Genomic DNA, 13,574 nt, shown 5'->3' with positions numbered 1-13,574 from the left:
GCATATCCATCGATTCCTGTCAGAAATCCCATCTTCTATCCTATGATAACATACGCATACCTCTGCTCAATAAGTAACCAAAATTGAACTAGGCAGTTTGCAACCTCAGTTATATTTGCTCCAGAGAAATGCTTTGGTGCACACCAAGTTCATCTTTCCACCTCTAAAACTTCCCAAATCAACCGCCAATTCAAGTCAATCTGCTGTTGAAACACTTATCTGTGCTCCCTTTACCTCTAAATGTTGCTGTTCCAATGCCAAAAATAGCTGACTTCTTTATTCTCTTTAAACAATAAAATTTTGTTAACAATGTCCCAACTTCCATCGAGTCCTGTTCATCTTCCCTCTCATCTGGCCACCATATTAGCTTGTCAAGGAACAAGTTCATATTAAAATGCTACATTCCAACCTCTAGTCATATAATTTCCACATTTCTGTGTTCCTCTAATATAATCATGGCAGGCTTTCACATAATATAGAACAGCTGCCATGTTAAGTGTCTCAAAGGCAGGTGGAATTTAATCCAGAAAAGTGTGAGGTGATGTGGTTTGGAGAGGGCAAACAAAAGCAGGACATATACAATAAATAGTAGGGCCTAAAAGACACTTGATGAATGAGAGACCAAAGGTATAAATCCCCAAAAATGATAGCACAGAGAATGCTCACCTTCATTGGCTATAGCTAAGAATACAAGAGTTGGGACATTAGCAACAATTTTATTTAATACAATACACCTGCCATATTGTATGCAATTCTTGTTGTCACACTACGAGAAAGATGATTGAGCGAGAAAGAGATTTACCAGGATGTTAACTAGTTTAGAGCATTTCCATTACAAGGCTAGGTTGTCTCTGGAGTGGAGGTGGCTAAGGGGTAACCTGGGAGAGATGTACAAAGTTAAAGGCCAGCTAATGTTGACAATGAATAATTTTTCCATAACTGGGGAATCTAAGACGAGGGGCACACACGTGAGAGGGAAGTTAGTAGTTTCAGAGATGACATGAGGGGGAATATTTTCCCACAGTGTGGTTGGAATATGAAATGTACTGCTTGAGGAAATGGTAGAGGCAAATACTCAATATTCAAGCAGCATCTGGACAAGTACTTGATTCACTGAGGAATATATGGCTACAGACATAATTCAAATAAAAAGGATTAGAATAGATGGCTGTAATGGCCAGCATTGTTGTAATGGGTCAAAGGGCCTATTTTTACAACTCTTGTGACTCCATGTTAAAATGGCATTATGTAAATATCATAATGTCTTTGGTTTTATTTCCATGAAATTTCAAGTGGAGTATTTTCATTAAAGTTAATAAACTTCAGAGTTCTTGAATTCAAGGTAGTACATTTATAATTCATTCAACAAAAAGTTCCAGAAACATCAGTATATTATGACGGCAGTTAGCATAGCCAGCAATCAGGACTGGAATAGAAATCCTGCATTGTCTGTAAAGAGTTTGTACTCTCTTCCAGTGTCCGCGTGGATTACCTCCGGGTTTCCTTTGGTTTCCTTCCACGGTTCAAAATGTACCTGGGGTTGTAGGTAATTGGGTGGCATGGGTTCTTGGGCCTTTACTGCGCTGGATGTCTACATTTTTAAAAAAATCCTAACTATTCCACACTAAAATGGATTTATTTTATTTTCCAGAAACTTAAATGGTGATCTTATTTATATTTAACTATCATAGGGACTTTTCTTCTTTAAATTATATTAAAGTTATACAACGGAGCTCACTCAATCCACTACAGTGGAATACCTAGCTCTAAAGCCATTCTGACATTACTTAATCCTTTTGCACCACAATTTACTAAACTTTTCCAGACCTTCAACTAACAGTAGCTTGCATCAAATGATTCAAATGCAAGAGTGCACAAAACCTAATTTTTCTTTTAACAGGAATTCCTTCTCCACCTGGTGCCTTTAAGCTGACAGGACATCAGGAATAAAACAAATCAAAGGAATCTCCAATAGTGAATAAAAAATTAAATACCTTTGTACATGTTGTAGTTTTACCACTACCTTGCAGGCCGACAAACATGATGACATTTTGTTTTCCTTTTGTGGGTGTCCATGCTTTAACTCCTGGATCGACAAGCTAAATAACAGATGAAAATTGCAATCAACTGAATTGAAATTGGAAAAGTTCAAACAAAATTCCATCCTTGATGCCGAGGGTACCTTAACAAGTTCTTTAAATACAGCATGTTGGATCATTCGTCTTTTGTTGAGACCAGAAGCCATTTCTTCCAAGTCTATTGCTCCTCTGAAATAGTTTGGCAAAAGTAAAATATTTTTTTCAAAACAATCCAAAGATGACTGAAATACATGCACTTAAACACATGGTGCCAAGTTGAAGTTTACACAAATTTAAACCCAAATTAATGCTGAATACAGGACACTTGTAGGACCCTCCCTAATAGATTTAAAAACCAAGCCAAAAAAAATTTGAAACAAGACCTCCTCAATGCACATAGAAAACAGTTTTGTGTCATGACCAATTAGATAAGTTTTGCTGTGCATCCACAAATCTTTTTCTCAAATGGATGATCAATTGCTTATATGCAAAACAAAGCACATCAAGCACCCGCTTCACAATCATATTATATTCCAGCTTTTTCCTTGCAGGTATGAAATTATGTATAAATGCAGCTAATGTTAAGAGCCCAAAGGACCCCAAAACCCAGCAGCAATAGACATTCACCAAGACAAGTGGTTTTCAAAACAAAGTTATTTTTAATCAACTTTAAACATAAGAATAGAATCAAACTTTAACTAACCCAAATTAACCCCCTTCTAATTCCAAGTGCACGTGAATGTAATGTGTGTATAAATTTAAGAAAAGTTCTTTGGTTCACAGTTCAATCTCACTTCTTCTTCCACGTTCTCTGAATGCAGGCAATTCTTATACTGGGCACAGAATTTAACAAGTATAAAGATCACCAGGCTTTGATGCTCGAAAGGTAAATGTTTACTGCCCAGGAAGTTTCTTGTAGGGTTTGCAGAGATATGTTGTTCCAGGATTTCCATAACTGAGGTAACACCATTAGTCACCTCAATGTCTCGCTGATTAAACTTGCCCCATCAGGGTTTTCCAGATGGTAACCTCTTTCTTTCAAGTTACGACAGAGCTCTTTCTGTTCCTCTTATTCCAAGAGAAACATCAGACAGATAGCACTACCAGCCATCCACTGCTTTTGGAACTTTACATCAGTTTCAACCAGCTCTTCTTGGCTTGCATTGTTCAACTGCTTTTCAGTGTCTCTCTCACACACACACACACAAGCTTGTTACTTCTCTCTCTCTCCAACTGAAACTTCCAGCAAGCCTATGTGACTCCCTTACTTGCAAAACCCCCACCTTCTTCAGCAAACAGGAGTTATCCTTCTGCTCAAGTTGTTGTCTTAGATAAACAAAACCCAGGTGTGACCTTCCTATAAGCACCCTACAGAAAGGTACTTGTAGTCAGCCTGTCTCCAGTTCATTCATTTTATGACACCAGTTCAATTAGCACCTACTTGTGAAATGTGCTTACATTCTCCAAAGATTCTCAGTATTTCTTCAGTCTTTCAAATAAGATCAGTTTTAAAATGTGTGTATGTATGTATCCTACTCTAAATCTTACCAAATTCTCCCAAATTATAAATCCACTACACTAATAAGAGAACACCAATAGCCCTTATTGTATGCAGGATATATTGCAAATCTGTTTCAGAATGACTGCTTGTCGAACAATCCAAGTCCTATTCCTCCTTTCCCCGCATCTCTTCAACTTATTTTCTCTAATATACCCATTGATCTCCCTTTGATTCTTTTACCACTTAACCCCAAGGCACATTTTACCAAATTAAGCCATGAGCAGGTCTTTGAGATGTGGGCAAACTAACTAATAATAACCGATGTGGTCAGAGGAAAACATGCAAACTCCATTGAAAACACCATGGCCAGGATTGAATAGAGGATACTGGAGCTTTGATGATGCAGAAATTCTAACTAGTGTTTCAACAGGCCACCTAATAAAGCAATGCCAATTTTTTAAATATTCATTTTTAAAATGGTCAGTTAATTTTGTCACAAATTACAAATCCTAATTTTTAATACTACTAGAGAGTCTCCTCATCTCAAAGGCAGATCCCAGGCATACATTCCATTGTGAAAATACTTAGCATACCACAAGAACTCATGTTTAACAATGCAGAAGTACAGTATTTTAATACCAGGTGTAATGTCAACAGTTATTGAGATGCTTAATGATAAATTTATAAACATCTGCATTTTGTCAACAATAAATAATGATGCCAAGATTATTGTTACATACTTTGTACAATATTCACATACAGCAAAATTTGTATTTTCTGCAGGCATACAGATAATTACAAAAAAACGACAATAATCTGCTACATTACGTAATCTATGTGGACATAGAAGAGAAAATATGATGTTATCATTACTCACTTAACATTTTCTCTAAGCTGTTTCACAAGTTTTATATTGACATCCGCTTCAAGCAAAGCAGTGCATACTTCCTTTAACATAGCATTCAAAACCTAAGAATGAAATATGTTTTCATGTTATTAAAACTACAATTTCCTCACCCCCTCAATTGTTTACTAAAGTTTTGAGCTCATGAAGCATTTTACCATTAGTACAATCAATCACTCAACAATAATTCCAAACCTCTAAACTGATTTCTCATTGTGCGGTGAAAAATTCTGATTCCAAGCCATTGTTATTTCACCTGCACCCCACAGGAGCAACAAAATTAGGTGATCAGGATTGTTATTAGAATACGAAAAGGGAAATAAACATTCAATTTCCACTGAATTAAGAAAACAGTTCAAAACTCTTCATGAAAAGTTCAGCATCTGACAGTTACTACATATATGGGCAATCATAGACCTTGTAAATGATTTGTGGTCAACAAAAGATGACATCTAGGTTTTGGAAAGAATTGATGACAATCAACTCCAATACTCAGAGGGCATAACTGAGCCATGAAATTAATTCTGATATCAAAATGAAATAATTCATCGATCATTAGTTTTTTTTTATTATTAATAGTCACACTAAATTGTCATTTCTAATCCTAAAAAGGTCAAATTTTGGCAGCAACAAATATGAATGAGACAGAAGGCAACAGCTAACTATATCAAAGTTAATAAAACAACCCATTGTACTGACAGCTTGAGGAGTCCTTGCCAGCCGATATGCCTGGATGACATCTTGGCATGCACTGCAGTGGAAAATACTGTTTAAAATGTTCAACATCAAAAATTTGTTTCTTACTGTCAAAAAAAAGTACAAAATACAAGCCAGGGAGAACTTTACTGAAGAGAATTGAGAGAAGTTAAAAATCAAAATAAAAGTTAAATAGAAATGAACGATACAGCAAACTTAGTCAAGGTGTAATCATATTCACTATTTTCTTCCGTTCTATAGAATCAATGTTATTCAAAATTCTACATTGTTCCAATGCCCAAAACCTTATTTTTAAATCATAATAGCTACAGAACTTTTAAAGTAAAGATGAAGATTTTAAAAACCCAAATAGGAATATTTTTCTAATTATTCTCCAATTTTAGCTCAACTGTAATATATGTTCATGCTACAATTCAAATCAATGGTGTGTGTCTCTCTCAATTATATTGAATATTTGAATTTTCAATTATTGCACCTCAAATGTGGACAGAAGCAAATATACCCTATCTGCAGAATTCAAGTTTTTTTTGGCAACAACATCAAATTAATGCATTCTGTCAAATATACCCAATAGGAAAAAGATAATAACCTAGGAGGACTATTGCTTCAATCTCTTTCGTCAATTCAGTGTATCAGTATAAAGATATTTAAAAAGCGATACAAAAAAATATTTCAAGTCTATAATGTATATTCACTTAAAATTAACATTACTTTTTGAGATGAAAGCATTTCCTCCGACGATTTTAAATGCTCAAAGTTAGAGGGGTAAAATCGCTTCATGTGACAACATAAAACGGTGAATGGAGAAAATGAATATTTGGGTTCCTTATGCAAACCCGAAACGTTGACATTTCTATTCATGGATCTTGTTTGACCTGCTGAATCACAGCAGCATTTTTTTTTAAGTTTGCCTTCGGTCAAACCATTGTGTGGCAAACCACAATAAATCCCCCCACCTCCACCCCCACCCCGTCAACATTTTCCATCATGACGAGTGAACATACCTCCTCGTTGATTATGGTCGCATTACTCAGGGACCGTAGCGCGGATGTAATTTTTCTCCCCAAATCTGCCAAAACCATTTTCGCTGTTTTCCAATGTTTAAATTTCGACTGAAACAAAACACAAGATGGGATGAGAGACGATCTGAATGAACACAGTAGATTAGAACTCAGATGGTGAAAGTTTGTTTCACCCACACCCGTCTTACCAGAGAGAGAAATAAAACACAAGCCGAAGCGGAGTCGACGACGGTCCGACGATTGGGGATAAGGGGGAAGAATTAAATGGGCCACTTGGCTAAAACTGGCCGACTTTACTCCATGTAGTAAGAGGCCAGCTGCCGCCAGTCAAAGACCACTCACGACAGGAAAGGCGTTCGGCCACCACGCGAACCCGTTCTGAAACAAGGACAGAGAGATGGGTGCTTGGTCCTCATTTTAAAAAAAAATGCACAGATTATGAAGCGCTGACGCTACTGTGAACGCATCCCTCTTACCCCGAAACAACGCAACACACTCCCTCCTCTCCAGTCACTGAAACGTCATCATCACTGGTGACCTTTCCCTGCCAAACGTTCACATCCGGGTTGGCGTCGGTCCGGTCCGCGCCGTGCCCCGCCCCATCGAAGCTTGTTGTGTGGAAGTGAACGGAGAGCAGGTGCACGTGGGTCGGCAAAAACACATCACACCCACCTCGGCAGTTAAGTCTCAGCTCACTCGGTGTCAGGCGAGGCGGGATGATAATTCCAGTAATCTGGATCGTGGGGGTCAGGAAAGTCCGCGAACCAGGGAACAGTTTGGATAAGGAAAGGGCCTCAGGACCCTGAATGAAGTGTGTGGAGGAAAACCCCCAAAACATTCGAGAACAGGAGTACTCCAATACTCTTCAATGGCTCCGATTGTTAATCTGGATATTGGGGTGAGTGGAATAGCCCTCAGTACTGATGACACTGGAACTGGGCAAAGGCCATTTAAATCTTCAGCTTGCACATCGTGTCGGGCGCCTGGAATGTTGTGAATAAATGAACAATGAGAGGCTCAGTACCCTAAGACAGTGTCAATTTACAAAGAACTGAGGAGGATGAGAATGGATGGACAAGGGAATACTGAAAGCTGTCTCAATACCTGGTGGGGATGACTAAAACTTCATCAATACTCTAACGTGGCGTTATGGATTCGAGGTTTCAAGGACAAACCCTGTGCACTGAGATGTGGTGCTTCATTCATTCTTTAATTCAGAAGTAACATGGTTCCCCATGATGTACAATAAAAGTGATAACACATGATAAGAGTGTTATGACCCCCCAGGATTCAAAACCCAGCAGCAACAGAAATTCACTAGCTACTCGAACAAAATTTGTTTTATTTTCTTAATACGGAAAAAATAACATCAATATTTAACTTTTAAAAATCATTTTTAAGGGCAAAATGAAATCTTTCCAAAGCTCCCTGAGTTTCAGGATGGAACGCAAATGAAGTAAACTGTATAATTCCCAGCTCATATATCAACTGCTAAAACAGTCCTGACATGAAATTACTTCCTTGATCACTCTGGATCTCTTCAGGTAACCCAAAAACTGTGAAAATCTTTTGCACTGTTTTTGCTTTGCTATTCCTCAATGGGAATCTGGACACTGTACATGTAATTGTTAACAAGTACTGATTCTCAGTTTTTGTTTTAGACAGGAGACCCACACAATCCACAAACCCTAGAGAAAAGTTCCCCAACAACAAGGGAGCTACCGGAGGACCCTAGTTAGGTTTCCCCACAACCTGACAAAGGTGACATGTCTGGCAACAATTTACAATATCCTTCCTCAGAGCAGGCCATAAAAATTGTTTCAAAATTTTTATTTATGGTTTTCTTTACATCCAGATGACCTCCCAAAGGTGTACTAGGGCCAAATTAAAAATTTTATTCCAGTAGGCTTTAGGAATGACCACCTGATGAATCACCTCCCATTCTTCATTTGCAGGGACATCACAAGGTCTCCATTTCCTCATTAGTAATTCACTCTTCCAGTAAAAAAACACAAATGCTAGAGAAATTCAGTAGGTCAAATAGTGCCTTTATGTAGCAAAGGGCTTGAGCCCTTCATCAAGGTGTGGGGGAATATGAGAGATGTCTGAACAAAAGGGGGGAGGGGGGTTAGTGATGATAGGTGAGAAGGGGACATTGCAGGGAGTGGGGGAGGAGTCCAGGCAAGGTGGAGAGAGAAAGGAAGTAGGAACTGGGGAGGGGGAAAAAAAGCAAGTTACATCCAACACATCTGCCAGAATTTCTGGAACTTACTACAGGACCCCACAACCAGATAAAAATTTCCTTCTCCTCCCCTCTCAGCCTTCCATAGGGATTGCTCCCTTCATGATTCCATGTGCGCTCTCCCCCACCCCCGGCACCTTCCACTGTGGTCGTAGGAAGTGTAATACCTGCACCCACACGTCCTTCCTCACCACAGTCTGAGGTCCCAAACAGACCTTTCAGGTGAAGCAACACTTCACCTGTACCTCCAAAGTACTCATTTACTGCATCCGGTGCACCCTCTGTGGCCTTCTCTACATTGGAGGGACCAGTTGTGGATTAGGAGATCGCTTCGCCCAGCACTTCCTCTCCGTCCGCAACAAAAACGATCTCCCTGTAGCCAACCATTTCAATTCTGAGTCACACTCTCAAGCTCATGTCTGTCCATGCCCTTTCACATTACCCCACCCTGACCACCTGCAAATTGGAAGGACAGCACCTCATTTTTCACCTGGGCACCTTCCAACCCCAGGGTATGAACATTGAGTTCACTGCATTCCACTAATAAGCTTGCTTTTTTCCCTCTCCCCCCCCCCAACTAGTTATTCCAGTTCCTATTTCCTTTCTCTCTCCACTTAGCCCAGACCCTTCCCCCCCTCCTGTGGTGTTCCCCGCCCCCCCCCCCCCCTTTTCCACCTATCATTTCCCTCACCACCACCCTCCACCCTTTTGTTTGGACATCTGTCATGTTCCCCCACACCTTGATGAAGAGCTCAAGACCGAAATGTTGGTGATGTATTTTCCTTCACCTTTGCTACATAAAGGCACTGTTTGACCTGCTGAGTTTCTCCAGCATTTGTGTGTTTTTTCACTTAATCACGGTGTCAACATAATCCTGTGTTTTACCACCCTTTTCCAGTAATAGCCATAGGGCATTTCCTTAATTTCCTCCTCATCCACAGCCTTCTCCATCACCACAGTGAGATCAGAATCTGGCTTTTGCTCCTCAATCAACTTTTTCCTTGACAAAGACAAATCCTGACTCTCAAATTTAACCTGCTCTTTCTGAACTATTTCCAAAGTATTGGGCAAATCTCTTATCAACTGGATCTTCCTCTGTTCTCATCATTTTCTTAGACAAAGACCTTGTCACAGCACATGCAGGATATATCTCACAATCTTCATCAACCTCATCCTTACTTGGCTTATTTGTTAATCTCAACACTGTCCCAACTTTATCTTCTGCCAAGTCATTCCCTTGTAAGAATGAGACTCCTTGCATGGGCATCTTTGAAATAACTCCCACTAAAACTGGTCCTTCAACTAATTCTGAATTCAACACTAATTTGTGCAGAGCTATTGATTCTACATCTCCACCAACACCTCTAATCAAAGTTTCTCTCCTTTGTCTGTTTTTTGATCAAGGGTCAATACATTCTCCAACAACAACAACTGGGCAGCCCCAGTGTCTGAGAATTTTAACTGGCACTTGGGAAGTTCCTTCCTTTACTGAACTCAAGCCCTCTGATACAAAAGGTTTGAATACATCCTTACCAGGTATGAAACCTCTGTTCTCATTAAGTTTAACTGTCTGAATACAGACCTGGTAATATCCTTTTCTTTCTTCTTTTTCAACACTAAACAATTTGTAAGAACATGACCAGGTTTCTTCCAGTAATAACAGGCAAATCCTAAAATTCTGTCCTTTCCTACTTTACCCTCATCTTTTCTCTTAATATTCTCCCCAGACTTAATTTCAGGCTTACTGGTCTGTTCCACATTCACCTGAAAAGGTTTACTTTCTATGCTGAAATTTGTTTTTGTGAGTTAAGGCATATTCATCCGCTAACCTAGTTGTTTGTTGCCATGTCCCCACGTCTTTCTCATCCATAATTTGATCTCATTTTAATTCCTTTTGAGGCACACCAACAGTCAAAACATTCAGATTTTTCCAGTGCAAAAGCCATACAAGATTGGTTCCATGCTTTCCCAAATTCCTCAATTTTTGTCTATATGCTTCTGGAATCAACTCATAAGCTTTTAATACTGCTTGTTTAACAGTCTCATAATTTGCAACTTGCTATGCATTCATGCCAGTGGTGCTTTTCCCTCTATCACATTTTGGGGCGTAAAAGGCCACTTTTCTTTCAACCAGTTTGAGCTCTGAGCAACCTTTTTAAAAAGCATCAATATCCATCTCATCGAAAGGAGGAACTAGATTAACCTCTCTACTAGCCATAAACTTCTCTGCAGGAGTTCGAGCTTCAGTTTCTTACCCCCCCCCCCCCTTATCTCAAATCATATTTTTTCCAATTCAAAAAGCCAATTTCTTTCAGTTTCCTGTTTGTGTTTCTGCAATTCAAACTCCCATTTCTCTCTTTCTTCCTCCAGCACCAATTTTTTTCAATTGCAATTTCATATCAACAGATTTATCCTCAGGAAATTTTTCTAAGTTTTCTGCTTCAAATTTTCCCTCACTTATGTAATGTTTCACTATAATTCTCTGTATTTCTATTTCCCTCATAAAATTCTCAATTTCAGCAAGCTTTAATTCCCTAGCAATGACCATCAGTTCCTGTTTTCTTTTTCTCTGCAGCTCTGCAAGTGATGGTTGTACCAAAAATTCACTAATATCTATTGCTGGTGTTTTTACACACAAAAGCTTTAAATGAGCTTGGAAAAACAATTTACTAATAAATGACAAAATCTCCAGAGGTTTAAGATCCCAAAACTCCAAATATTTCAAACCACAATGGAGAATCCACCACTTGTTTTGAGCCCTAAAGACTCAAAAACCAGGAGAAACAGAAATTCACCAAGACAATGGCTACTTAAACAATTTTTTAAAAATTTTCTTAATACAGAATAATAAGATCAATATTTAACTTATCACTACTAAGTTACTTATTCTAAGCGCACGCGTGTGTGTGTGTGTGTGTGTGTGTTCAAGATGGTCGTTTTTTACTGTTCACTTTTCCAAATTTACTGGTATCATGCAGTTTTCAGTACTACTTAAAGATAATTAAAAGCAACTTTTGTTTAAGTAACTATTTGTCTTGGTGAATATCTATTGCTGCTGGGTTTTGGGGTCCTCTGGGCTTGTAACAGGTCGCAAGCAATCTGGGTCCAGGTCAGTGACACCATTCTCCACGACACAGCCAAGGATGGTCAGGCAAGTTGTGCAGAACATGCACTTGGCTTGTTGTATGTCAGATTAAGAAGTTTTGCTGTCTCGAGATATCTCTGGAGATTGACATCATGGTCCTGCAGGTCATGGCTGCAGCTGGTGATGTCAAGATATGGGAAAGTGGCCCACAACCTTGATCCACCATATAATCCATCTCCCACTGTAAGACTGAGACGCCATTTGTGAGGCCAAGGGGGACCTGTAGAAAATCAACCTCAAATGTCGTATACTGGCAGTCCCCTGGGCGGATAGGAAGCTAATGATATGCCAACTTTAAGTTGATGGTCAAGAAGACCTGATACTGGGGAATTCGGATGACCATGTTGGCGATTCATGGAAATGGGGTATGCATCCAAATGAGTGTATTTATTAATGGTCTAACTGTAGTCGATGACCATTCTATTCTTTTCGCTGTTCCGCACTACCACTACCTGCGCTCTCCAAGGGCTATTGCTGGCTTCAATAACCCTTTCCTTAAGTATGCGCTGTACTGGTTGAAATCCCTGTCACCAACGCTTTTAGTTGCAATGGGTTTGCGACGGAGGGGGGACTTTAAGTGTGGAGAGACTGCAAGTCGTGCATGGTGAGTAGTTAGGTTGGGGGTCATTGTTCAACGGGGGGTTGGATATTGAATTGCTGATTATGAACAGTGAGGGATGGATGGGGCCCATCAAATGCCATCATCATGCTTTTAAGGTGACAGTGAAAATCAAGCCCCAACAGTTCAGTAGTGCAGAGCTGCGACATTACCATTAGTATAAAGTTGTTGCATAGTACCCCGCACCGTTAAAGTCACAATAAAGAAACCCCGAACGTCTGCTGTAAATTACTTGGATGCCAGGGAGATCTTCTGGTTCACTGGCAGTACCATGAGGGAGAGGCTCCACACCGTGTCCAGATGAATAAAAGTCTCCATGCTCCCTCTATTGAATAAGCAACTCCAAATGGGCTTTTTACCTTGATGTCCATCATTGACCTGGTGAGTTGGTGCGGACTGTCCTGGTTGAGGGTGATGGAGGCTAGGGTTGAGGGTGATAGAGGCTACAGTAGAGGGTGGTGGTGTCCAAGATGGCAGCCCCCAGGGTTCACACGCGGTGTTGCCGAATCCAGCAGATGGCGGCCTCCACACGGCACAGCTAGGTCCTGAAGGTGGCATCCAAGATGGCAGCCCCCATGATCTGCAGGCGACGCTGCTAGGAATGGGTTTGAACTTGGACACTTTAGCATGGTGGCCCTTCTTTCTGCAGCTGGAGCAGATCGAATTCTTTGCTGGGCAGCGTTTCTTCTGATGCTCGTCCGGGCTTCAGAAGTAGCACTTTGGGGGTTACTGGAACACCGCAGCTGTGGTCGGGTCGTACCAGAGCAAGTCGAGAGCATTGGGAGGGTTTCATGGAGCATTGCTGCTGTTGTCTGGTCATTAGTGGAGCGAAGGGGTGATGGCGTGGCCCAGGATAGCTGCGACCAGTCTGACCACGAGGTGGCTGTGTTGTCAATCAAGTAGGCCTCCATGTTCTGGAGAGCCACCTCCAGCTTACCTGCCAGCTCCACTGCTCTCCACAGGCTGAGTTTCCCTTGCTCCAAAGGTCTCTGTCATGTGTAATTCAACCTGATTCCTGTGATGTTGGTGTCCCGGATCATGTCCTCTGTATACACCACGGTGAACATGGCTTTGCATTCACAGGCCCAGCCGAATGCTCGCAGGGCCCGGAGATATTTGGCGTTTGACTCACTGGGTCATTGCTTTCTGGTCACTAGAAGGTGTCTAGCATAGACAGAGTTGATCTTACGCAGATATTGCCCTTTGAGGGTGTCCATGGCCTCTTGGTACGTTGTAGTGTCCCGATCATGGAGTACACCAGGGTGCAAACCCAGGAGTTCAGTCCTTGCAGTTTGTCAGTTTCTGACTGCACAATGGTAGAGGAGACCTGCAGGAATGCCTCAAAA

General features: G+C 40.5%; 2 protein-coding genes across 6 annotated transcripts in view; one reads left to right on the top strand and one right to left on the bottom strand.

Annotated features, from left to right (window-relative positions):
• srp54 (signal recognition particle 54) overlaps positions 1-6,796 on the bottom strand; it is a 28,976-nt gene extending 22,180 nt beyond the window's left edge. The window contains exons 1-6 of one of the 2 annotated variants that reach the window (XM_069916769.1): positions 6,699-6,796; positions 6,411-6,600; positions 6,205-6,312; positions 4,457-4,548; positions 2,183-2,267; positions 1,995-2,099 (exon numbers count right to left, since the gene is read on the bottom strand). In XM_069916769.1, coding sequence (XP_069772870.1) covers positions 1,995-2,099; positions 2,183-2,267; positions 4,457-4,548; positions 6,205-6,282 — 360 coding nt within the window. In that variant the 5' untranslated portion in view covers positions 6,283-6,312; positions 6,411-6,600; positions 6,699-6,796. The other variant, XM_069916770.1, reaches the window with a different exon arrangement.
• baz1a (bromodomain adjacent to zinc finger domain, 1A) overlaps positions 6,236-13,574 on the top strand; it is an 81,193-nt gene continuing 73,854 nt past the window's right edge. For 2 of the 4 annotated variants that reach the window (XM_069916763.1, XM_069916762.1), the window contains exon 1: positions 6,236-7,120. In XM_069916763.1, coding sequence (XP_069772864.1) covers positions 7,029-7,120 — 92 coding nt within the window. In that variant the 5' untranslated portion in view covers positions 6,236-7,028. Of the gene's footprint in view, positions 7,767-9,868; positions 10,001-13,574 lie in introns of all 4 variants that reach the window. The other 2 variants (XM_069916764.1, XM_069916768.1) reach the window with 2 other exon arrangements.

Source organism: Narcine bancroftii, chromosome 2 (genome assembly GCF_036971445.1).
Source record: "Narcine bancroftii isolate sNarBan1 chromosome 2, sNarBan1.hap1, whole genome shotgun sequence".
Classification (NCBI taxonomy): Eukaryota; Metazoa; Chordata; class Chondrichthyes; order Torpediniformes; family Narcinidae; genus Narcine; species Narcine bancroftii.
Note: the sequence above shows the minus strand (reverse complement) of the source record. Positions and strands in the feature narration are given on the sequence as shown.